Here is a 26,610-nt window from a genome sequence, read left to right on the forward strand (position 1 = left end):
ACATATCTCCTTCCACAGCCTTGACATCTTGTTTTGATCCTTCTTTGGCAAGCCAACATAGTGAAATCCCTTAAATTACAAAAGTATCTGATGCTGGCCATTCATGTTTCAAACCAATCGATTCTGAATAAAGTTGTCTTGAAGTTAGATTAGGCAACAAGGAATTCTTGATTCTGCTATTAATCTGTTATGTGGTGTGAGACTCATGACATCAGTCACCTGTGTTTTGCTTTCCTTATCCATGAGAAGAACAAAACTCTTAAAAGTGTGCCAAGTGTCACAGATTAAAGACATTTTATGAACATTAAGACCCAGATTCTGCTGCCTTCATTATGTAATATCTCATCTTGCAGAGCAAAATAGATTAATGACTCCGTCAGTGATACACTGTGCAACATAATGCCTGCAAACATAACATGATTACTAGGACGTCAACTTTGGCCAATGTGTATCTTGCATATAAACTTCATTTCTGAGTAGCTGAGACGTAGAATTGATCTGTTCCTTAAGCCAATCGTAATTCAACAGATCATTAATGACGAATGGCAGAATGCCCCATCCATTCTTCCAGGCAATACTCCAGATGGAAGTCATTGGATAAAGAACAGGAAGGTTTGGCAGAATGTGAACAAAAAAGAATACATTTGCTACACATCACTCATTTTGCCTGACTGCAATAAAGTAATTGTAATAGAATGTTGTCACAGGATAATGGTCTCCTGCTGCTTTAGAAATGCCTTGCAAAACAGATGTTTACTTTCTCTGTGGGAAACATTGATCTCGGGACAACAATCTTTTCTATTAAAGGAAAATTAAGTACTTATAGGTTTGGCAGTACTATAAAAAGATCATTATAAAAAGCCATATAATGTAACAGGTGAAATGATATGAAATATGTATGTGATGTATGTGATCTATACAACTAATCCCTAAGTGGAATTAATTGAAAGAGTTTCTTCTGGCAGCTTTGCGGCTAACATTTTCTCAACAAATGTAGATAGGACAATGCAATGCACTATGATGAAGTTGTTTTTGTGATTTTGATTTTCCAAGGCTCTGTGAACTGCAGAAAAACATCATTTGTAAATAAAAATAAAAAGATCAAAACTCCAGCATTAGATGTTTCCTGAGAAATGCTTAGCTAATAACAAATAGGTAGAAATCATCAATAAATAACAAAAAAGTAACATGTTGCAATTAATGGAAACTAAAGACCATGCATTTTCTGTGAGGGTTGAACTCCACATTGTGAGTTTTGCTGACTGGAACCAGATAAAAATTTCAAAACAGATAAAATTTATAAAATATTTGTGCATTTCAAAATAATTGTCTTAGAAGAGCAATTATACATTAGAGATTGTAAAATAACTAAAAGTGTTCATATTTTTCTCTGAACTGTCTGCAATACCTGTGGGACACATAAATTGCACTCTGTTCTAGTATGATGGAAGTTACACAGGCACTGTTTTGGTGAACCTTACACATTTTACAGACGCTTCTGCTATTCATCCAATAACGTGCCAACTGCAAATTTGGGCTGATGAGATGTATAAAAGAAGAACATTTGTTCTCTTATGTGCTGTAACTGTTTACGTCTATGTGCTGTCAAAGGCATTTGACTGTCAGATGAAGCAACCCTCTGTGTTATTTAGCTTTTGCCAAGGCTGTATCTGGATCAGGAGGAGTAAAACAAGAATAATTAACCAAGGACTGAATGACTTGTTGGCTTCACCAGACTCACCTCCAGGACCTGCATCATCTTGGATCTTCTGCTGTCCATTTCTATCTAGCTCAAGACATCTTGTGATGGTGTTTGGTACTTTTCCAGCTGGTGCCTCTATCCAATTCCATGTATTTTATGTCATGAATTCCAAATAGAGTTGCGGTACGCAGATTACCAACATCTTTGTAACCAGACCAGGCAGGTATCAGGCTTCCTTCCACAAGTATTAAAGGACGTAGCTGGGCAGAATAGCGAGGGAATAGCCACACTGATTCCGGGTTTCCTCAAAAGCGCTGCTTCAGCTGGAACAACAGAAGATTTGAAGCCCTAACTGAATTTTTTCTTCTGGGTGGTGAGCTTCACTACCTAGGTGCTGAAGGAAAATGTCTTTTACATTCTTGAGAGGAGTTGGTTTGGTATACAAGTGCATTCAGTTATAATAATCCTGACCTTAGGAATAGTCACTGGCACAAAGCATTTCCCTTCCCATTTCAGGGTCACTGCATTACAGACATAAAAGAAATATGGCCATGAGGGGCATGGAGAAAGTAATTTTTAATGCTGCAAGGGGAATTCAAGCGTGCTGTCAAACGTTAATGATAAGCTGCATTGGGAAGTGCTACTTTGAACTTTAAGAAAAAGAGGAAACTGAAAACATAAAAGTGTCAGTTTTGTCATCTAGGAACTGTTTTTCCCTAATACTGAATAAAATGCAAATATGCCCACAAGCAAGTTGCTTACCCCACAGCTGAAGTACTGCACATGAAACCAGTTGACACTTCAGTATTTTAGCAGTTTAGACTTATAAATATGTATTTGCATTTTCAATGCTAAAGTATGTGGCTCTTACTCGTCACTGTCACTGCGTCAGCCAGGAAACCAGTGGAAGTTTGCTTTACTGAGGACTGTACAATATGGTCTACGAGAAAGAAATATGTTTAAATGGAAACTGAAGCATGTGAAGAAGGTTAACATTCTAACACAGAGTACCCTGTACTAGGGATAGTGTTTGGCACCAAAGGACACCTTCCAGACCCCTTAATTCCTGAATCCCCTCAATGGCAGGAGCCTGGCCTGAAGGCAGGCAGGGGCTTTTGCAGCAGATCTCAAAGAAGCTGTTAAAACAGTAATTTCTTTACAGGGAAGAAGGAAAAGGCAGAGTAACTGTCTCACCTCTCTGCACTCAGGTACTGCTGAACATTGTCATTCTGTAGAGGAGAAAAGACAAGAGGAGGACAACGGATCTGGAGGGTCATGTGCGAATTAACTTTCAGGTGAAGTCATGTCTGATTCCTGTCCTAGGGCTGCTGAGGGCATCACCAGCACTGCAAAAAGAAAGACTCTGCATCCCAAATGTAATATTTAATACAGCAACTGAAGGTAGTGTGGACCACTCTGGCTTTATTATACATCCTTTCAAGCCACAGGCTTCAATTTGGCAAGTATGGCAAGACAAAAGTATGGCAAGACAAAAGGAGATTCATTGCTTCTCTTACTCCATATATACTTCTATAGGAAAAAAAAAATAGAAACTGGGTGAGCCAAGAGAAACAGGGATGACGACAGCAAAAGCAAGGGCTGTCATGCCCTAGTTAAAAGCAGCATGCTCAGCCACAGACCTGTGCCCCTTCTGAAAGAACAGACACCACTTGTGCTGCTTAAGGACATGCTCAAAAACTCCTTTGTACCTGTGGAAATCTTCCCAGTCTCTCCAGTGTGTTCTTGTTTAGGCTGCACTCAGACATTTAATAGGATACTGTTGTAGAACATATGTCATAATACAGTGGAAAGATAAAGTAAAATCTATCTTAAATTAAATCATTGCCTTTTAAAATAAGCTTTGTTTGGACGAAGGTAAGTAATGACAAGCTGTCTTCCTTGATGGTAGGACAAACCAGTACAGCTGAGACCACATTTCCTTGGAGCCTTTTTGCTGAGAAGGAGTATGTGGGGTTATTGCTATTGTCATGAAACTCAAGGTGTCTTTAAACTGACGGCATAGGTAGGGAAAGTTGGGAAGAAGACAGCTTGCATTGTCTTCAAAGGTGTCATCCTGTATCCAAGCTCCCCTCCAGCCCTTTTGTTTCTCCTATTTCAAGGCTGTAGCACATGGCTACTATAGGGGAATTAATTTAGTTTCTTCTTTTCATGTTCGGACATGACCTGCAATGTTAGCGGGAGCAGTTCTCACACAAAGATGACAAGAACTTTTCCCTCTGGATACTGACGGCAGCATCCAGCCTTCCCAGCTTTTAAAATTATTTATTTCCTAAGCTCCAGCTTCCCGAATGCCATTCCTAAAACTCCGCTGGCGGCAAGCGGCGGGCAGGGGGATGAGGGCCGGCTTCCCCCGCCGCTCTCCCGGCCGCACCCGCCCGTTCGCGGCCGCAGGGAGCTGTCCAGCACGGCCGCGGGCAGGGCGGCAGCGGCGCGGCGGGGCGCCCCCAGCCCCTGCGCGGGCACCGCCGCTCCCCGCGGAGCGGAGCGCGGGTATCGTCCCGTTTCCCCGCTCCCCCTTCGCCTGGCTCCAAAGCTCAGGGAGGAGAGCGCAGCGCCCTGCTCGCCCTCCCAGCAGCCGGCAGCGGCGGGAGCGCGGGCTGCGCGTCGGCTCCGGCCCGCGGCCCGCCCCGCCTGTGTTACCGGCCGGGGGGGCCGTGCGGGGCGGTGGCAGCATCGCTCCGGCGCGGGGGAGCGGGGCCGGGCGGCGGCGGCTGCGGGCCGCGGCGTGCGGGGCTGGGCGCGACAGGCGGCGAGCGGGGCGGGGGGAGGCGGGAGGAGGAGGGGGAAAGGGCTCCAAACAACACGTGATTCCCGCGGAGCAGCGAGGGAGCCGGGGGAGGGGAGAGCGAGGGCGGGCGGCAGAGGCAGAGGAGGGCAGCAGCCGCCGCCGCCGCTTTAAAGCCTCCCGGCGCGGCGCCGCGCAGCACCCGCGCTGCCCCGGCCAGGCGCGGCGAAGCGCGGAGCCGGGCAGCGGCGCCGAGGGGGCCGGGCTGCGCCGGCCCCGGCGCGGCGCCTCCGCCGCCGCCTCCCGCCCAGGGGCACCCGCGGCCATGCGAGGCGGCCGCCCCCGCGGCCGCACGGCTCGGCACTGCCCGCCGCGGCTGCCCGCCACCCCGCGCTGAGCCCAGCCGCCGCCGCCCCGCGGCACCATGTCCCGGCGGAAGATCTCCTCGGAGTCCTTCAGCTCTCTGGGCTCGGACTGCCCGGAGACCAGCCCTGAGGAGGAGGGCGAGTGTCCCCTGTCCCGCCTCTGCTGGAACGGCAGCCGCAGCCCCCCCGGCCCCGCCGACACCCCGTTCACCGCCGCCGCCGCTGCCGCCGCGGCCAGCGCCGGGGCGCGCCGAGCTCCGCGCCGCCGGCGGGTCAACCTGGACTCGCTGGGCGAGAGCATCCGCCGCCTGACGGCCCCCGCGGTGAGTGCCCGGCCCCGGCCCCGGCCCCCGCGCCGCGCAGACCCCGCGCTGCTCCCGGCAGCTGCTCCGCGGGGTCGGGTCTGTGTCGGGAAGGAGGCGGCGCTGCCTGCGCCCTCCTGCCGGGCGTCCCCGCGGCGCGGCCGGAGCCCCTGCCCCACCGTGCCCGCCCCGGCTGCGGGGTGTGAGCCCCGCAAACCTGCGGGAGTGGGGTCTCGGCAGCCCGGTGCTGGAAATCGGGTCGGGAGGCACAGATGCCGGCAGCTGACGGTTTAGCTGGGTTGATCGTTTCCACCGAGTCCCTTTCTGAATTAAAAAAATCCTAAAACCGTAAAGTGCTTATTGCTATCTGGTACTAGCAACGTTTTTTATAAAAAAGTTACATCTACGTTATGCGTGCACATAGAGATGTGAAGTTTTTACATTTATAGGGCTTTTCTGTGCCGAACAAGGCAAAGGAAAAAAAAGTTTTGGCTTCATGTTAAGAAATATTTCAGCAACAGATTACCCTGTGCTTCCCAGATGCACTGACATTCCTGAGAGATCAGTTTCTTTAACGTGTACTTTGAAATCCATGACTTATGATTATCTAGATAGCTACACCTGTAGTTGAGAATCAATGAAGCATTGTGTATGCTAAAATAAGCAGGGAATTTAGGTAGAACCTGTAACATGCACTGGTATCGCTTTGTAAGACTGAAATCAGTTCTGGTAGATTGACGTAGGACAGAACATTCTTCTCCAGCCTTTCTGTTATGATTGTACTGCGCTCCTGTAAATACCTCTGTGCCCATCACTAAATTTTCCTCATAAAGTTTCAGATGCAACTGAATGCTTGTTTGGTCTCTGAGGTATTTTAACATCTTAAGGTATAAAATGTTAATTGCAACAAGTAGTCTTAATCTTTAAGATGACTACAACCGCTACTGTGGCATTGGATCATCTTTTTGCAGATTGTTATCCAGCTTTGGCAATTATATATGAGTCTCTTCACCATCAGCTATCACTTTGCTTGGTTTTAATATGTTCTTTTCTGTTCGATGTTTCTTAACCTGGCTAGAGAGTATGCGAATTGTCTAATGGGAGAAGTTTGCCCACATTACATAGCTAATAGACATCCAGTTTCAGTTAAGACTTTTCTTTCCCATTGATTTTTTCCCAGTCCACTGGGAATCTGGTCTTGTAATGCTGATATTAATAGATAGTATCTCAGGTGACCTGTCTTGTTTTAGTACCAAAAAAAAAAAAAAAGCTATTTAATTTGATAATAATACAATGGTATAATTAGAGCATGTGTTACCCAAAATATTTGAAGTATTCTGAAGTAGCCCAGTGCAGTATTTTTAGATAACCTTAGTATTTGTATTTTCCCAGCTTTGACTGCTACCTCCTGTATTGAGCTAATATAAAAGTCAATTACGTTTTTACAGCTTTGATGAATTGTTTTTAAAATAAACACGTTATTTGAATTAAGACACAAGGAAAACTTTTATATATCTTACAGTCCTCTTTCTTTTCTGCTCTCAAAGAAATTTAATTTAAGAATGCAAAAATTTCATCCAACTTGCTTTTGATGTCCCAAACAACAGCTTCCATGGCTTCCTTGGGAGATAATTGTAGCAACCCTTAGTGCTGTGTTCTTTTTAATTTTTAATATGTGACACTTATTGCTTAAAATTTCCCTTTTTATCTTGGCATCGTAACTAGTGCTTCACTCCCATCTTACACATTTTGACATAAATTAATGTGATTAAGTCAAAAAAGTCATGTTCTCACAGTCATGGTATAAGAAAAGAATCAGGTTCTCATCTTTTCATTTTTCACTCTCAGAAATCACTGTTCAGGTGCATTGTTATTTTGGTGCATTGTTTTCTTACTGAGAATCTGTTCTGTGATACTGACTACATGCCTTCTTGCAACAAGTCAAGTTACCATGTGTCTAATGCTTTGAATCTGATTATTTTCGCACATCTGCTAATATAAATCTGGAATAACTTTAATTAGAAGTAAAAAAAAATACTTTGCCCATAAAATTAATGTCAAATGGGGCTCATTCCCTTTATTTGTAAAGGTAAAAGGCAAATCTGAAGGGTGCATTGACATTTTTTCTTTCTGAACAAAAAGCTTTAATACTTTTGCTAAAGATGTAGATATATCTTCATTCCATAACAGTATAGATACAGGTCTCTGTTAAGTGTGTGAACATATATTTGTGTACATATGAGTGTGTGTGAATGTATATGCTATATATATTGCCTGCAATGGCTTGATGTTTTCCTTTCTGACATGAATGCAGCAGCAATTTGTGCCCATCCCAGCGCTGAACACTTTCAAAGCTGAAGAATGCTACAGGTTCCTGATATTTATATTTAGCCTTAATTTTGTGCTTTCCTTCGGTGATGGCCAGGACTGAGATACCGAGTAAATTTTTTTTGTGCATTTCCACACAAATCTGTCTGTGTGTTAAATACTGCTGTGGCATGGAGAGAGATCTCTGGGGTGATGTTGTTTCAATATGACAGAAGCAGGGGCTACCGAGGGCTGCTCTGGGGATGTGGAGAACCTCAAAATGAGCAGCAAGGAGCATCCAGGGGACAAAGGAGCTGAGCGAGAGCTGCGTCCATGGGACAGAGCAACAACAATGTTGCACAAGCAGTCTAGGTCATATGAGTGGTAGTGTAAAAGTGTGTGTGAAAATATTAGTATCTCCTGCGCAATGTATTCATGAGTTAGTGCAACGGTGTTGTCAATGGAAAGAGATTCTGTGGAGTAAAATGCAGTAATGAAGGATTTGAAATTTTTTTATGCTGAATATAGTGAAAAGAAGTTATTGTATTTTGTATCACTTGTAATCTTGGTCTCAGGTATAGCTCAGTGTGACTTTGCACAAATATTACTTTTTGTGGAACTGTGGGAAAAAAATTAAAAGTAAACCCTCCTGTGTTGCAGCATTTAATCCAACCCTTCTACTTGCTCCTGGAAAGCAGCTTCTAGTACTGTCCAGCACACATGATTTTCCAGCTTTTCTCTTAAATGTTTAGAGATTTTTCCCACAGTTGTTATGCTAGAGGGTGTCAGAGTCTGATCCTCAGTCAGCACAGACTCATTTCATGTTCCTGCCTGGATGGCTGAAGGATGGACACTGTTCATCTGGAAGGTGCTTTACACCAAACCCTCTATTTTTTGGCAGCCAGAACTAGGAGGATGATAGGGCTCACCTCTACCAAAAGAGCTGCATATTTTGGAGAAAAGTATGTGGTGATGAGGAAAATGAGCAGATCTCCATATGTACCCCACCATTGGAACTAATGAGCAGGGTGTGCTGGGGAAGCTCAGGGAAGCAGGGTGCAGTGGGCAGGGAGGCAGAGCAGCGGCAATGCAAGAAGAGAGGCAGCTTTTTGTCACAGCTGCACTCAACAAACTAACAGTGCATATCCTGAACATCACTTTGAAATGCTGCCCTGTTGCCCCCCAAAGTACCATGTTGCTGAGGAGGCAGGCACACTGGCAGCAGGAGGGTTCAGGCTCTCCCAGCAGCTGGGCACAGCTGGGCACAGCTGGGTGCTGTAGACTGAAGAATCGGGGAACTGTGCCTGGCCAGGGCTGTGCTCAGTGCCTGAGTGTGAAGACAGTGGGTTTTGTGGTACCCAACTTAGCTGCTCAGTGCAATAAATCCTGGACATTGCACACACTCAGCTCTTTTGACTCCTGTGTCTCATGAGGTCATGGCCAACAGTGCTCCATGCTTATTGCCCCATGTCTGGTTCTGCCCTCTCCCAGCCTTTCACTCCTGTGATGTTCCCATGAAGCTGAGCCCACGATTGTCTAGGCAGCTGCTATCCAATCTAACATGGTCCTAAATCGTGTTCCTGACTGGGCAAAGATGTTCCTTCTGTCCCCCTTCATCTGAACCATCATCAAAGAGTCTCTGGTTATGTATGCCATCAGAGAAGTTTGGATCTAGATCCAGCTGCTGTCCAAACAGGTGTCTTTCTCACTGGGCTGGGTTCATGTTTTTGGAGATAAATAACAAAATGTTTGGTTCCTAGCAAGGACATTGATTTATGACCTTGTTTTTAAGAAATCAGCTGCAATGATTACATGCACATCACGAGCAAATTTAACCTTTCTTTTGATTCCAGCTTTGTTGCTGTGTTCATTTTAAAGGATGAATTTTACACCCACAATGACATAAATTTTGATTAATTACAACTAGAGATGATGATACTGTATGTTATTCATTAGCTACATACATTTTTCTGCCTTTAAGAACTCTGCCATGTGGGAATGATATCCTGGCACCAGTGGGCACAGTTTTATTCTTTAGAAATGCCGTTTAGTATGTTACTGAATTCCTGTTCCTTGGAGCAATTTTCACATTTGCTCCAGTTCTATTTTGACTTGTATCCAATACCAGGCTGAAAATAGAATCAAAATCAGAAAAAAAAAAAAAAAAAAAAAATTGTCACTCATTTGAAAAGTCAAATACTCCGCTTCCATCTAAGGGGCATGGACTACCCTAAAGGGCCTGAGTGACCAGGCATGCATTCAGAGGAGACTGTGTACCCCCAGGCGCTGTACTGATCTTTCTGGAAAGAGAATTACAGCATGACACAGCATTAAACTGACTTATGTTTCCATTTGATTTTCTCTTTGGAGTGGCCTGTGTAACACATCTCTTGAACTATAAACATTATTAAGTGAAAATCGCTTCTGATATACTCTTCTGTTCATTCAGAATTATTCCTGCTATTCTCTAAAGGCCCAGTTAAAGACACATTAAATGAAGAAAAATTTTTCCTATTTAAGTGAGGAAGCTGCTACTGTCTGCTCCAAATATTTTGAATTTAAGAATTGTCTTTTTGATTACAGCCTTTTTTTCCTGACAGTGGGAGAAAAGTGAACCTAAAGACTGTTGTTTAGGCTATTACTTATGTCACAGAACCGCTGTAACTTCAAATTGCTTAATTGCAAGTGAATCCTCCGGTGAGTGATGGTGGGGTTTTGGCGGAGAAGTTGTAATATAGCAGCTCAAATCGAACCTAACTCCATCATAAATCTTTACCATTTAGTCTCAGGAATAACTACTCTTTTTAGGAGCAATAACAAGTTGTTGCCACTAACAGGAGAAGTAACAAATTTATTTTTACGTAAGATTTTAAAAAAACTTTGCACAAATATAATGAGCTCCTTATGACTTGCGTTAACCAATCAGATATATCTAAGCTCTACTGTTGTAGGAATAACTTCTGCCTCTCTTTCTGAATGAAGTAAGGTAATGTCACATGGTATCCGTAGCAGTAGTGTGATGAGCTTATTCACTTAATAGCCCAGACTGGATGAGCTTTACATGAGTAACGTCCTTCTCTGGAATGAGGGCGTGAAGAAAAAAAGCATGAAGATGGTGAAGAAAGGCATGTCAATGAGAAACTCCTGATTTCTAGTTCCAACAGGCGAACAAGATTATTTTGTTTAAAGTATAATAAGATCAGACTTTTGCCCAGTATCTTTCAACTTAACTGAGAGAAAAGCCATTTATACCGAGGTCACAACGGCAGTCTGTTGCCAGTCAATCTGCTGTTTCACAGCATGGAACAGAGCTGTGGTGTCTTAAACAGGAACACTCTGGAAAGCATTATTAATATGAGAATGTCGTGGATTGTTTTTTTTTTTTTTGGTCTTGCTCAGTAGTTTAACATCTCGTGCAAGGGAATTTCAGCCTCAGTAAATAAAATAGAAAAAAAAAAATCAGTTTAGTTGCACCCGAGGGCCTGCAGCATTGTATTGACCTCGATGAAACATTATTTAGGGTGAGTATGAATATTTGACACCTAGTGCTCAGACTGATCATAGTGCAAGTTGCTTTCTGAATGTTTGTGCAGTTACAGGCTGAGATCTCGACTTCCCTACAGTGCTTGGAAAAAACCTGTTCATACTATTGCAGGCATCTTTGCGGCCTGGCAGCAGAGAGCAGGGCCCTGCTGGGGGTCAGGCCTGCATGCAGGCCGCTCGCTGCCACTGCCCGACATGCCAGAGCGCGGCAGCACCGGCGTCAACCCCAGAAAGTTGATCTCAGTTGTTTTGCACTCCTCTGCCTCTGCCCTGGCCAAAGTGCCCAGGTGCAAATAAGAGAGAAAGACATTGTAAAGTAGAAGGGAATGTTATGATAATCGATATATGCCCCTAAGTAGCAATGTGTAGTCCTGACTACATCAAAATGAGGGTGAATGTCCTTCATTTGCAATTGCTTGAGCAGAGACAGTTGCCACTTCACAGCGGTCCAATTGCACTCCTGGTGAAACTTAGAATGCTAACACAGAGAAAAGCCCTCTCTTTTTACACCCCTTGAGCTAATGTTAAATGCTTTGAGTAGAAGAAATCATTCCATCTCGTATCCAAATTCTTTCTAGATGTGTCTTCTTGCTAACTCTCAAACTAAGTTTCAAAAGGAAGACATATATTTTGTCTGTAGGTTTCAAAGGGATAAGCATCTTTGTAGCTCTGCATTGTGGGTCCAGTTATACTGAGGAAATTGTTTTTTTTTTTCTAAATGAGCAGAAGAAATTCCCTGAGAAGTACTGACATGTAAAGCCTTTCATTTCCTATGTCTGCTAGAGCAGCATCGATGATTTTATGTAGTAGATGTGAGTTACATTAGAAGATGAACAGGTAGCATTAGCAGTAAATCATCTATTATATTCTCACCTACTGAATACATTCTTTCTGCAGCACAGAGCTTCTATCCATTCCAGACATGGCTGAAATTCAGAGATGAACAAAGTGATCCCAGCCAGTATTGTAATGGATAGCACCCTGAGATATTTATCCTTCACTGTCAAGGAGTTAGACTAAATGATCTAATAGGCAATTTCCATCCGTAATGTCTGTGATTCTTCTAGTTGAAAGGCAGATGGGGATGCAGGAGTTATAATTTCTAATTATTATTTAGCTCTGCTTTATTTCTTCAGAGCATTTCGATTGTTATTACCATGAAATAGTATGGGGTAAAATTCTTAATCTTATTTATTAATTTAAGGCATTTTCTCTGATGTGCACAAGTATTTCTCTGTGAAGAGTACCCCAGTTTGCATGAACTGGGGAGCAGAATAGTCTCAGGTTTCGGTGCTAGGTGGTACTGAGCTCAGATGCTGTGCCCTTGCCTAGTCCCACCTGGATCATTGTGAGCTGTTGTAGGGCAGCTTGTTTTGCCTCCAGCTGTCAATCATCGCACTTCAGATCCCAAAACAGTCCCCTCCTGGGGATTCTGCATCTTCCCATCTTAATACCAAATCTGGTTCTAGTCACGGAGGTCTGCAAGCAGTTGGTGCTTTTATCTAAAGCACAAACCTCTGGAATCAGGAAGCTGGTTTTCATGAAGAAAAAAATACATTTTTACCTTGTAGATTTACAGAGAAACAAATTAGTGCACCCTAAAGGTTCAGAAGCTAGAGAGTAAAAATATACCTTTTCCTGATTATAGTACCAAAAGCACTATTAAACCTCCAAAGATGATTTTTTTAAAAAATTCAAATGGTGGCTTTTTTTGGGACTCTTCCTCCATTTCTGATTTCTGTCTGTGCCCTTTCATTCTATTCTTCAGCTATTGGGAAGGGGACAGGGAGGGATCCTGGCTGTGCAGGACCTACAAGGACCTGCTAGAGAGCCTTCCTCCTTTCTGCATCATCTGAAAATTGTAGGATGCCAGAGGAGCCTTCCTTTTTCAGTTCTGCTTTGCCCTAGTTGCAGTGATTTCAATGTTTATCTCCCTATTCCTGGCATTTAGGCATGTTGATAAATGTTTGTCTTCAGCTGGAGCCTTGATTCTTTGTTTACAGCCTCTTTAACATCAATATTTTGGTGACCAGAAGGACAGGGAAAGAACAGTTTTCCACTGCTTTCATGATCATAGGTTAAATATTAAAAAAGCCTAGACTGGATGTGAAAATGACTATTTTGTCATTAATTTCCTTCCAGATGGGCCAGGTACACACCTACTCATGTGTGCTTAGAGATCTGTAATCACCTATGCACAAAGACCTGACTAAAATTGGATCTGAAATGTGAAAAAAGGAATGCTTTTCATTAATGAATGATTACCAGCAGCGAAGCTGGCAACTGAAGACTTACACATCTGCTGAGTTAGTGACTGAACGCTACAAATTTGAAGCACGTAAAACTTCCACCGTCAAAATGCTGGTTTGGCTGAGGTCTGTGGTAGCTTGCCTCTCCTGCATGCAGAAGTGCAGGTTCCTCTAGGAACGACTTTGCAGCTCCCCAGGGCACAAGAGTCTGGAGGAGCCCCCTGACCCGATGGACTTCCTCGAAGAAATTCTGATAGAAGCAAAGTCGTTTCTAGCTGAGCCTATTGCGCTCTTTGGTGCTTCAGCTTTCATGTTTAAAATTTTAAGCACTCAAGTTAAAAACTTGACTGCTGAAGCACTTTTGAGGCTCAGCTAGGAGCCACTTCGCATTTGCCAGGAAAAGTCTTTGAAGCCTTGTTAGGGTTAAGGAGAAACTGCTGGTTTGGACCTCCCTGTTCCATATAGTGCCTTTCTTCTCTAATTCTATCTGATTATCTTAGGATGCAAAAGGAATGGGATGGAGAATTTGAAAATGCATTTATGTAAATTTAGCCTGAGTCATCTGGGATACTGTGTGCAGTTCTGTCACCTCAGGGTGGGGTTTGTCCTTACTTAAACATTTAAAAGATGTGTAAGTCTAAAGCAATCAGTCAACATATTTTCTAGATGAAAGAAATGGGTATTTCTGAAGACTGAGTCTTCAGGCATATATTAGATGCCAACCGTAGGATGAAATAGATCACTTTGGGTGCCTACAGTTGGGCAGATGAGCCCTACTGTTTATTTCTAAAGGTGTTGCAATCAAATCACAGACGCTACAGAGGCAATAGAAAGTAGGAAGGGAGCAAGCTAAAGTCTGTCCTCTGAGAGGAGGTCGGAAAGCTTAAATTTAATTGCCTTAGGAAAGACATTTATAACAAGGGATGCAATTAAAGTGGAAGTTTTCTCCCCTTTGTCTCAAAAACTGGAGGCAATGGAGTTCAAAGAAGGGAAAATTAAACTCAAAAAAAGAAAAAAAAATGTACACAATGTTTAAACTGGAATTCTTTTTCAAAGGAGATTGTCAGAGTTAAAAAACATAGAGTCCTTCAAGATCATTTAGTGAAGTATCTCCATAAAGATTTTCTCCAGTTAGTCATAAAAGCAGTTTTGAAGAGCTCTTCTAGCTTCAGGTCTTGAACCAATTTCATGCTACTGGAAAACTGGTTGAGATCTAGCAAGAAGGGCAGATTTCTCTATGTGTTCATCCTGCAAACAGTGGCGGCCGGCAGAGTCACAGCAGCTGTCATGGCAGGGCTGCCATAGTCAGGACTACTGCTGTGCAATGGCAATGGACTTTGGTTGCAGCACTGATTTGCCAGGTGGAAAAGCTGTAGGAGACAGTGAGCAGGCTGTACACGTCAAGGAGGATGGACAGGTCTTTACAGAGGCCCTGTAGAGCCGAGAACCTGAGCCCCATGTTGCAAGGAAGGAGAGAAAAACAGAGATAACGTTGAGGGTCAAGACTGGAAACTCTTGAGGTGGAGGAGGTTGGAGGTTTCTTACTGCTGACAACACAGATAGGGCCCCTTTTCCACCTGTGGTTCAGCAGTTGCAGAGCAGGTACAGTGCCCTGGGAAGAAGTGAGAGAGATGACCTCCCTTGGCATGAGGCATCAGAGCCAGGTGAGCTTCAACTCTCAGGGGCTTCAAGAAGAGGAGGGTGGTAGGTATCAGAAACTCTCTCCTGAGGAGACAGAGGCACTCATCTGGCAGCCTGCTGTGATGCCTCAGGAGGTCTGCTGCTTGCCAAGAGCTCAGACATAGTGTTGCAAAGAGGCTCCCAAAGCTTATTTGTGCCTTGGACTGTGACCCCTGCTGCTCATCCATGTGGGCAGCAGTGACACAGCCAAGGGAGACCTTGAGTATATCAGCAGTGACTACACAGCTTTGAGTGCAAGGACAAAGGGTGTGGTTGCCCAGTTGGTGTCTCCTTGATCTTGTGGTGAGGGGGAAAGGCTCTGGCTGGAGCAGAGACATCTAGTAAGGCAGTCCCTGGCTGTGTGACTGGTGTTGCTGGCAGGGCTTTGGTCTTTATGGGTATGGAGCACTCTCTGAGGAGCGAGGACTGCTGAGCAAGAACAGCATTCATCTGAGAACATGAGGTGAGGGTGCCTTTTCTAACGGGCTTCACAACCCTGTGAGGAGGACTTTAGACTATGCTTGTTGGGGAAGGAGCTTCATTTGCTGAAGAGAAGGGGGAGCAGTTAAGACATATCAGAGGAAAAACAAGATGGAGGGGACTCTTTTGCTCACTTCATAAAAGCCACATGACTGGGAGCCCATCTCAAGTGCCCGTGCCCAAATGCAGGCAACATGGGGAGCAAACAGGTGGCATTAGACATCCCCATGCTGCCTCTGCTTGGACTTCCTGTGGGATTGCACACATCCTTGTGTGGAACAGCTCTCAGGATGGGACTGCTGCAGGAGATGGACACGGGCTCTTCAGGAAGGACAGGCTGGGAAGGTGAGGAGCAGGAGCTGCACTCTGTGTAAAGAGGTGGCAGCAGTGTGTGGGAAGTTGCCTTTGGACAAGCTAGCCCAGAGCGTGAGGGTCAGGAGCAGAGAAACAGCTTTGGGAGTATCTTGTTGCAGTCCACAGCTACCTGATGAGGGTGTGTAGGGAAGATGGCACCAGACTCTTCACAGTGGTGCACAGCAGAAGGATGAGAGGCAAGAAAGCTAGAGGATGGGAAATTACAAATCCGTGTTAAAAAAAAAAATGTCACGAAGGTGTTCAAACACCGGCACAGGTTGCCCAGAGGGATTGTGGGATCGCCATCCTTGGATACACTCAAAAATCTTGTGGAGAAAGATCTGAGCCACCAGTTATGAGCAACCAGTTATAACACAAATTACAGCATGATTCTGTGATTCTGGTTTTGTACAATTTATTCTGACACATTAGGGTTAGCCATGGCCTGATGACTAGATTCAGAATTAGTTCAGAGAAGTCCTGTGGCCTCTGGCATGCAAGAGATTAGTCTAAATACCTTCAGCATCCATTCTACCTCATATTTCACCATTCCAGATAGAGCTTAGATATTACCTGGTATGGCAATTCTTGGATTAATTTACAGTTAACAATAGCAGTACTGGCATGTCTTGAGTTTCCCTTAGAAACATGAACTGATGTGACTATTCCGTTTGTAATGCATACCAAATATTAGTAAATCATTATAATAAAAATGAATTGTTAAAATTTACTATTTTAGGTAATAGACACTGTTTTACATTTATATTAAATCTTTCATTTTAAGTGCTCATGAAGCTTTAAAACCTCCCCAGTGAATAAGCACCACTGGGTACCTGTGTAGCATGAATGTACATTGTGGTAGAAGAAGTGTATTGTTATAGGCTCTCTTTTATCCTCCTGACTGGCAGAAGGTGTTTCTTGGAGAGGCCACTAGAAGAAGATTTAGCTATTTTGCCTCCATCCAGTCTTGCCATTGGATGCAGAAAAGAGCTGGAAATGTTTTCCTGCTCACTCTCTCTCATAGGCAATGCATAGTCAGCCCTGGAAGAAGTGGTAAACCAAGCTACCCTTCTAGGTAGCTGTAACCCTCTTCCCTCTGTTTTCTTTAGTCATGGCCGTAGTTACAGAATTGCAAATATAGCAAAATGACATTCACCAGTGATGAAATACGGCAAACTGAGAAGATGAGCACAGTGGCTTTTTAACCATGCACAGTGACATGCTGTAATAATTCTTGTTAGAAATGAAGAAAGACTTCGTGACTCCTAAGGTCAATTTTCATACTGGCTACAAGCATGTTACATAGAGCTCTGTTTATGACCAGTGTTTTAATAATAAATCCTATTTTTTGTCTGTACTTAATCTCTAAGATTTGATCGGAGGTACCAGTGAAAAGGGGTATGAATTCATGGGATTGTATCAAATCATCTGACAACAGCTAGGCAGATGACTTAGCTTTCACAGGAGAGAGTTAACAGTATGTTCAGTTTTTGTTCTTTTTTAAAAATTCAGTAGTGCAGGAGAAGGGAGGTCTATTGATGAAATAAGCTCAGGACTTGGAGGTGCTTATATGGTCAAATCTTTAGGTATTCAAAAGGATTTTTCCCTCGGTAAGGGGTGCAACATCTGTGTGTCAGGCATGAGAAGGGCAAAGGCAATCTGTGGAGAATTGCTCAGGTGTCATAAGCTACAAAACTTTCCGAGAAGACAAAAAGCTATTAATATTTTTCTTTGTCTCTGCTGTGTTACCAGGCATTGCTGCCTTCCATACACTTGCTGTAAAAGCACTTTGGGAGAACCAGAAAGGAGATTTAATTTAACAGTCTGACATTTCTACCATTCCTCGTTTCATGTCAGAGGAGGTGCTGGTGGAGTCCTAATGTCCTGTGCGTCGGACATGAGGCTGAGGGAAGCGCTTTATGGAGATGGGAGGTGGCAGCTGTCTGGACCTCTTTGCTTAGAGCCGTTTTGCTTTGTGTCATTGCTAGAGTGGAAAAATACATCTTTTCTATATGTGAAGAATGGATTTTTCTGCTTGCTGAGCACAGAAAGCTTCTGAATCTCTGTGAGAACATGCCATGAAATATATTTGTAGCCTGTCAGGCCTAAGAACTTTGACACCTGCTGTACCACTGAGAAGGGGATGGTTTTATGATATGTGAGGGTTTCATTCATTGTGTTTTGCAAGAGAACATGTAACTTTTAATGCCTTTTAGCACAGGAAACTTAGCCCCCACAGAGAAGCAATTATCTGATACAAAATTAACAAAAAAACCCCTCTTTCAAGGTTTACATCTACCTTAAGCTTATTTTTGTTCAGTGCATGCATTTCTACACACTTGAACTCAAAAGGGTAGACACATTATTGTAGTTTGATACTAAAAAAGAATTTTTTACAATGGCACAAACCTAGTGCAGCTTGGTATACACTTTTTCAGTCCTGCCGTGATCAAAACAAATACCTCCTTCTGCAAACTCATGGACGACAGTTGGAAGAAAGCTCAGTTCTTGAACTGCTGAATCTGTACAGCAGTAAGCAAAATCTGAGACTTTCAAAGATGATGGTGGTTTTAGAATTAACTTCCTCCAATTAAGGGGCATTTCAACTATTACTTTCCAAAACAATTAGATGTCTTTTCCAAAAGGTAGGGAAATACCCATATTTGAGTGTCTGCTGCTGTGAGTCTGATAAAAATATCCCTGTGTGCCTCGGTTACAGAAGGAAGGCTTATAAATCCCAATTGTGTCCCTTTGTCTGATCTCTGGCACAAGGACAGAATGGACAGGTCAAGAACCTCAGATTTGGTACAAAGCAATCATTTTGGAAGAATGATGTTTTGCCATAATTGACTTGGAAAATACTGAAGAGAATGACATAGATTTCACATTTTCTTTATTTACCTGAAGATCTCTCATGAATTAATTCAAAATAATAGGAACAGCAGCAGCAGCCACAGTAGTAAGGAAAATAAAAATATATATGTACATATGTAAATATGTATTTTGGTGAACACTGTAGTAGTAGTAATAATGCAATTAAACACATATATGCGCCAATGTAGTTTGGTGAACACCTGTTAAAATGAAATAGCATAGAAATGCTTGAAACATGTCATGATTTTCTTTTGCTGAACTTTAGTTTCCTGATAATTTAAAAGATGACTGGAGAGTCATAGCTTGTCAGGAAAGTAAGCCAAAATTAATTGTGTCATTATAATATTCTTTAGTACCACATGCTCTAGGGAGCATACAAAGTTAAAAAACCCGATGTCTTTTCCTGGTGATACTTTCATCACAAAATAATAGCATTTTCTTGCAACTATTTTAAATTAATTATTTAAAAATAATGAGATAATTGGTGGGTGAGAGCTAATAGTGAAGTGTCTCCTTTGTTATGCACAGCTAGTCTTGTAAGCAGTATTAATTATGTCACATTGTAAAATTTATTCCTATTTAAATGATGAAGTAAGATATAAGGGATTAATAATATTTCCTATCCATTGCTATGATGGGCACCAAGCAGGTAGAAGATAAGGAGGAATAAAAATGGAGAAGAATATTGTATTAAAAGTTAATGTTAATTAAACTATTGTACTTCCCTAATCTTATGATTTTTTAAATTATTCTTCTGTAGCCTCAGACCATTCGGCAAACTCTACAAAGGACACTGCAGTATTTTGAACATCAAGTTATTGGGTAAGTGTTAATGTAAGATAGTGGAAGGTGCATGGTAATTTTTTACTTTCTGCTTCCCAAGTCACAGCCTTGTTTGACCACCTTCTGAATTTTTCTCACAAGTTCTTAGAGATGCTCTGGAGTAACTATACACACTACAGACATGAATGATAAACTGCTGTCCAGTCCTGCTTCCATGCAATCCCATCAGAGCATGACTGCTCCATTAACAGTGATGTTTCCTATGTAAGGAGAACAGGTATTCTTTTTGTAAAAATATAAGATCTGTTCCAATTGACTTTTCACAGAGCCAGCTGAGGATGCTGGCAAAGTTATTTACATTATGGCCTGAGGTCAAAACGTTGCAAAATCCTGCATCAGTGCTCGTTACATGGATGCACTGTTACATACTTGCAGGTTTTTGCAGAAGCAGGGCTGAAAGCCATCTCCTAAGAGTTCATAGAAAAAAATAGGTGACTGAGGAGTAAAAAGAAAGTAGTAGGAAGTGTCATCATGAAAACCTAAGACATTCTCTCATTGATTGAAATAATCTTCTTTCAACCTTTTCCTTACCTACACAAGTATTATATTTTACTGTCACAGATAACTTGCTTTTCCTAACAGAGTCAGAATATAATGGCTGTGTGTCTATAGCCATTAGATGGCTGTGCCATATGACAAATGAAGAATGCTTTCCTCTCAATTTAATTACACGGATGTAAAGGATTTTTTTTCAAGCTATGATGCGGATCTTTTTAGAATTTATGACATAGTTTCAAAGCTCAGTGCACAGGAGGGAATTGTCCTTGCCTGTTTCTCAAAGTCTGGTTAAACTTCCCAGGGACTCTTGGCTTGGTGGGTGATACCTGCAGTATTAGCGGATGGGCTGGTGCTGCGGGCAGCGAGGGGCCTGTCTCGCAGGCAGCCGTGATACCCACTGTGGGGCTGGCAGCAGGATGAAGCCTTCTGCCTGCTATTTTATTCTTTTACTGAAAAAATTGCATGAGGTTTCATGTTAGGATACTTTAGAGTATGAGGCAGTGCCTCGAGGAAAACATGTGCAGTAACGACGTGGCTTTTTATTTATGGCTACATGTGGCTTAGATGTACTTTTTTAATGGACAAAATTTAAAGCCAGGACGCTCTGAAAACCTGTAATTCCTGTGACTTACAATACAGTGAGCTTTTTGAACATCAGTATGAGTTTGTTAAAGTAGCATCTGTCTCTACCAGATGTCCTGTAATTGCCCTGCCCCATGATCTTAACTGTTGGTACAAACTGTGGTGGGTTGACCTTGGCCAGCTACTGGATCCCCACCCAGATGCTCTGCTCTCTTGCTTCCCCTCATCAACAGGACAGAGGGGAAAACATGATGAACAAGGCTTGGGAGTCAAGATAAAGACATTGCTGTTCCTTCTACCTCGTCTCACCCCAAGTGGCACAGTGGGGAATGGGGATGGAGGTTGTGCTCAGTCCATAACAGCTCCTCACTGCTGCTCCTTCCTCTTCACACTTTGCCCCTGCTTTTTGTGAGCGGTCCACAGGCTGCAGCTTCCTTCAGGGCACATCCCCCTGCTCTGGCATGGGGTCCTTCACCAGCTGCAGTGTGGATATCTGCTCTGCTGTGGTCCTCCATGGACAGCCTCCTTCTCCATGGTCTTGTCCAGGGGCTACAGGGGAATCTCCACTTTGGCACCTGGAATACCTCTTCCACCTCCTTCTTCACTGACCTTGGTGTCTGCAGGGCTGTTTCTCTCACTACTTTTCCTCACCCCTCACACCATCATGAGGTGATTTGCCGTTTCTTACATACATTTTCCCAGAGAAGCCAGCCACTTGGCTGGTGGGCTCAGCTGTGCCCTGTGATGGGGCTGTTGGAGCTGGATCCAGCAGTGTCCAACATGGGGCAGCCCTGTCCTCTCCTCACAGCAGCCCCCACAGACCCCCACACAAACAGCTGGGCGCTGACAGCTGGTACAACGTAAATGTTCATCCAATCTCCCCTTCCGGTCAAGATCAGTCATGAGGAGTGGCCCTGGTGCCATGCAGGGTGTTGGTAACACTGGCTGAAGAGGCCTGACCCCTGGCATGGGCTGGGGCTGGGCTGTGACTTTGGGCTCCGGGTCAGCTCGGACAGTGTGTCAGGAGGTGGCCTCCTGCCTGGCACGTGTCCTGGCATTGCTGGAGACATGCAAAATGGTACAGACCATGCAGCTCAGCAGCCCTGCCCAGAGGTTCTTCCATGTCTAACATGAGCCCACTCTTCCCAATACGCTTTACTCCACATGGAGAACCAGTTTCCCTGTTGGTGGGTAACGTGATGTGCTGCTCTGAATCCTTTATAGTTCCTTTTCCACAGGTTCTGGCAACCCAGGTGCTGAGATTTTACAGGCATTAACCAGATGAAGAGTCCTATCCTTAAAACTGCTATTCATGATTTATGAAATATAAACAAAATATGAAAGCATAGCAAAACTGTTATTAAAATACTCATTAGATAAGCTTTTCTCTCTGCATTGAGCTAAATCAACTGTATATTTTGCTAAGTGCATTATCACTCTGCTGTTAATATTTTCGTCACTTGTGTTCCCTCTTGTCATCATTATCACCTGCATAAAGCTTTGTTTTAAACATAGTTTGAACTTCTGTTTCTGTTGCATTAAGGAAAAACAATCCAGCAAAGATAATCAAATAGAATAATTTAGATGGCAGCTGCTTTTTTCTGGTTGGACTCAATAGCTCTGCACCGTTCATCAGTGGTGACATTCTTTTTATTTTTAACAGGCTATAACACAAACTTTATTCTTGATAACATAGTGAGTTGCAGCTTGACATCCTTCTTTCTGCTGAGATCTTTGCAGAAGATAACCCACAGAGAAAGCTTGGTTTTAAACTTGCAGTGCTAATGTAACGTGCTGTGGAAGATTTATTCTTCTTATTAGATACTCACCATTGCCTCATAAACATCTTGATTGGAGTTTACAGTACAACTTTGTTACAGACAACATCCCAGTGGGAATGATGTATAAGACAGATATGTCTGAATACCCTTCCCTTAGGCTTCAGCCCTTTGGTACTGTTTTTTTCTTATGTCTTCGTTCTCATTACAGATAATATTCCAGATTCTAGTATAATATTTGAGATACCCAGTCTACTAGTGCGGTGTCGTCTATGTGTGGTAATGCACGAATGGAAAGAGGATGATAGAGGGGAGAAGAGGGAAGAGACAAGGGAGGGTAAAGGCATCCTTTACCACCACTTCTGAAAGCCATTTGTTGACTTTGTATAAGGATGTGCTATAACTTTTAAACTTTTTTTTTACTGTAGTTACAGAGATGCAGAGAAGAACTTTCATAATATATCAGACAGATGCTGTTATACAGACTGCTCTGGCAATGAAGAAACTGAAGATGTCTCAGGAATTCTGCAGTGTACGGCTAATGTACTAGGTATGTATGTTTTCAAGGGAATTTGTTTCCTTTAGTTGGAAGGCGAGTTTACTGACCATCCTAATACCAACAACGAACCAAGGAAGTTTTGCTCCAACAAAGGAAATTTAGGATGCGGGCAGTGCACTGTTACTACATTTGTCTTCTTTTCTACTTATATTTTGTGCCTTTGAGACAATCCAGACAGATTTTTCAGTGGAGTCAGTGGAGTTGTATTGTGCAATACCCAGGTTGATGGCAGTGATTGGAGAAGTTTCAAAGGCTTTGAGTCCAAATGGACTTGCGTCTGTGCAGGCCTTGGTTTTGGAATTATCTCGGGTGATTTTATAGAGGTCCTACAGAACAAAAGATACCCTTATCATCTATGGGCCTGGTGGATAGAGAGCTTGAGAAACACAGAGCAGGATGTACCTGAGACATGAAACATTCTGGAAACCTACATTCATATTGAAGAATGCTTGCTGCAATAAACTTTTAGAAATGTTGCATGTCAAGATGATGTCATCCATCTACTGAATTGCAATTGTCTTAATAGGTGCCAAAATCAGATACCTGAACATTTGCATCCATTCATATTATTTATCCAGCTTATTCTCCTTCCCAAGTTTTTAGTAAGCTTTACTAAAGCTTTACTAAAGCTTACTAAAGCTTGCTTTAGTAAGGTTTCAGTCAGATCTGTGTTGCTGATACAAATCTATCATAAAAGGCAAAAAAAATGTGCAGAGCTTAACACTAAGAACTTAATTTTTGACTGGAGTTGCTTTAACTGTTTCACTTCTGTGAAACTGATCGTCTTCCTTATTTCAGAGTAAACTTTACAGATTGAGCTACAACTTTTCAGATTGTCTGCATTTTACAGAGAACTGTGAGGAGGAAAGGTAGTAACTGCTTTTAAAGATAATTGTTTCAAAGCAGTAATTTTTAATTTATTTGTGATAGTCATTTGCAGTGCAGCAAAGCCGATGTTACACATCTCTACTTCCAGGACTGTAACAATTGATGATAACTTTTAAAGTAAGTTCTAAGATATAAAGTGTTCTCATACATTAATTGTATGCGATTATGCCATCTACTAACGAGAAAGTACTACTAATGTGGTCATGTTGGTCGATGTGAGTTTATCAGTACTCTGTGTGTTTAGGCTCAGTTCTGCAGCCAGGTAAGCACAGCTCCCCCACTTGCAGCACAGCAGCCGAGCCGTTGGAGCTGTCTGTGTGCCCGCTGCTATCTGGCGACAGCCGTGGAGCACTGTCATTTGCCATCTGCTGCTTTCATGGAAGTCTGCAAATGGAGAGTTGTCACAGTGGTTTCTCTGTGGGGAAGGCCAGAAAGAAGGACATGGGCCAGTGGCAAGTCCTGGCAGCGAAGGTGGCCAATGGCAGCCTCTGCTGTATGAACAGGAGCAAAGATAGAGGTTGAAGGGACTTGTTATCCTCTTCTGCTCTGTACTTGTTAGACCACATCTGGATTACTGAATCCAGTGTTGAAAGCCCAGAACCACAGAGAAGTTGATAAATAGGGAATTGAATTACTGTATTTGGGAATTATTAATTGTTGAAAATAAGTTTGGCGAGACTTACTGTTGGAAAAGCTCACCTTTTAAAGAATGAATTTGGATTCACAGAAAAAAAAAATCAATGTGGGCAAAACACTGAGATAATTTAAAAGCAGTACTTTTTTAGTTTTCCTTACCTGGGACAGAAACATAAAGGAATGAGCAGTAAAACCAGCTTCTTATTTTTAATTGTAGCTCTTATCACAACATATAAATAATTAAGGTAGGCTGCGTAATTAATTCTCACATATTTAGTTATTTTTCTGGTTGAAAAAATGATTAGTGGGAGTTTCTTCTGTGCAAGAAGGACATAACCACTGGGGTGTGTACCTGGAGCAACTGGCATCACTGAGACAGGAGATGAGAATGAACCTGACTCTGATGGAGGCTGGAGGAACTGTTGAACCCAATCTGGCTCTCTGTTTATATGAGCAGTAACAAGGACTTGCTGTCTGGGACTGGTAGAAAGTGTTTTCTTAAAGGTGCTTGAAAGTAACCTGCTGTTCTGTTACCTTAGATAATAGCAACATGATTCACCTCTCCTGACCTTCTAAAATGCCTCAATAATAGTCTTTTGGCATTCCTTACTCATCAGAAGACTGCAAATGCTGCAGTCACTAGTAAACTTCGAAGACTGTGAGCAGATGCTTTGCACTGTGGTCCTGGTGCTTCCACTGCGCACAGCAAAGTGCTGACTGCAAGCTGTATGCTCATCTATGTGTATGTGATTTATCATGTATGGATACTGGAACTTTCCTCCTGTCAAGTCATCACTAAAGTGTGACACTATCTTCCTGCAGTGGAAGGACCTGATTCTCCTCATCTCCTCTCTGAGTTGCTCCTGCTACAAGTTTAGACATCAATAGAGCTCTTCCTGCTTTAATCCACTGTGATTAGGGGAGCTGTGTCCACTGTGCTCACATGCTGTAAACTGTGTTTGATACCAAATCAATGGCACAGCTTTCCTTTGCAGTGACAGCTTCTGAGGCTGGAATATTTAATTTAACTTTGCATCCTTTTCAAAATAGTCCAGACAGCTTTATGATGGGCTCAGCTTTCTTTAATTGGTGTGTGCCCACTTCTACAGTGTCCCCCATAAGCATATCATCCAAAGGAAAAACAAGTGACAATATATTGGAAGTTGGGAAAAAGGCAAAAGAAATCCTGAATTCTAGAGGGAACCTTTATAAAGTTTCTAGTTTGATATAAAGTATTTCAAAGAATAAGCACTGGTATGTTTTATCCTGTTGACACAGATAGTGCTTTTAGCTGGCTAGCTAAATGGTGCACAGAGCAGATTGGTGTTGTTAGAACGTATTTTAGAAATAATGATAAGAAAAAGATTCCTATGATGAAGTAAATTATGTGGGTGACTACCATATTTCTTTATTAACTATAATTATATTGACTATAAATTTAAACTGAGGTATGTTAGAGAGGAAGGTTGTATCTGAAGAGATTTCTTATCAGACCTTGCACAAGTTTTTATTCTTTCTGTGCCTCAATTTACCATCTGTATAATAGAGATAACTTTTTTTTTTTTATTCCAATCTTTTAAACCATATGTCAATGCTGTTCAGATTTTAACCTTCTCAAAACAAAGACATTTTCATACCATTTGTACATTCAGCACTTTGAACAATGGCAGCCAAATCTTGTTTGGGACTGTTTTTATCCCCATAATTTAAAATAATTTGATTTCAAGCAAGATTGGAGTGTCCATTTTGACTTAATTGCAGCTAGTCAGAATAAAGGAGAAGACTTCCAGGTAGTTCCAAACTAAAACTTTGTCAACAGAAAAATACAGATGAAAACTTTAAAAATTTGTTAGTCTGTAATTCCTACTGTAAGGAATTTATTTTGGGGACATAAAGCATTCATGACCTGTCTCCCGCTTATTTCTGGGGCAGATATTCCAAGTAGATTTCTGCTACTGAGTATTATGAAGCAACAGAGGACTGCCCAGTTTTCATTTTCTGTTTTTCAACCCCACTGTGTCCTTCTCATATATTACATGATGTTTCAGCCATCCCAAATGCATGAACTAGGTAAAAATTGCACAGCCTTCACCTCATGTCCTTCAAACAGTCTTTTCAAACACTGCACACAATTAATGTAGCTTTTGTAGATGTCAACTATTTTTCACTCCTATTTTAATCCTTCACAAAAAAAAAAGGAGTTTCCTGGAGTTACCTGTTTTGC

At 42.6% G+C, this 26,610-nt stretch overlaps 1 protein-coding gene across 2 annotated transcripts in view; it reads left to right on the forward strand.

The window, feature by feature from the left end:
- The first annotated feature begins 4,852 nt into the window (after positions 1-4,852).
- GUCY1A2 (guanylate cyclase 1 soluble subunit alpha 2) overlaps positions 4,853-26,610 on the forward strand; it is a 157,638-nt gene continuing 135,880 nt past the window's right edge. For both annotated transcript variants that reach the window (XM_065642937.1, XM_065642947.1), the window contains exons 1-3: positions 4,853-5,136; positions 19,363-19,424; positions 22,732-22,853. In XM_065642937.1, coding sequence (XP_065499009.1) covers positions 4,873-5,136; positions 19,363-19,424; positions 22,732-22,853 — 448 coding nt within the window. In that variant the 5' untranslated portion in view covers positions 4,853-4,872. The remainder of the gene's footprint in view (positions 5,137-19,362; positions 19,425-22,731; positions 22,854-26,610) is intronic.

The sequence above is a fragment of the Caloenas nicobarica genome, chromosome 1 (genome assembly GCF_036013445.1).
Source record: "Caloenas nicobarica isolate bCalNic1 chromosome 1, bCalNic1.hap1, whole genome shotgun sequence".
Classification (NCBI taxonomy): domain Eukaryota; kingdom Metazoa; phylum Chordata; class Aves; order Columbiformes; family Columbidae; genus Caloenas; species Caloenas nicobarica.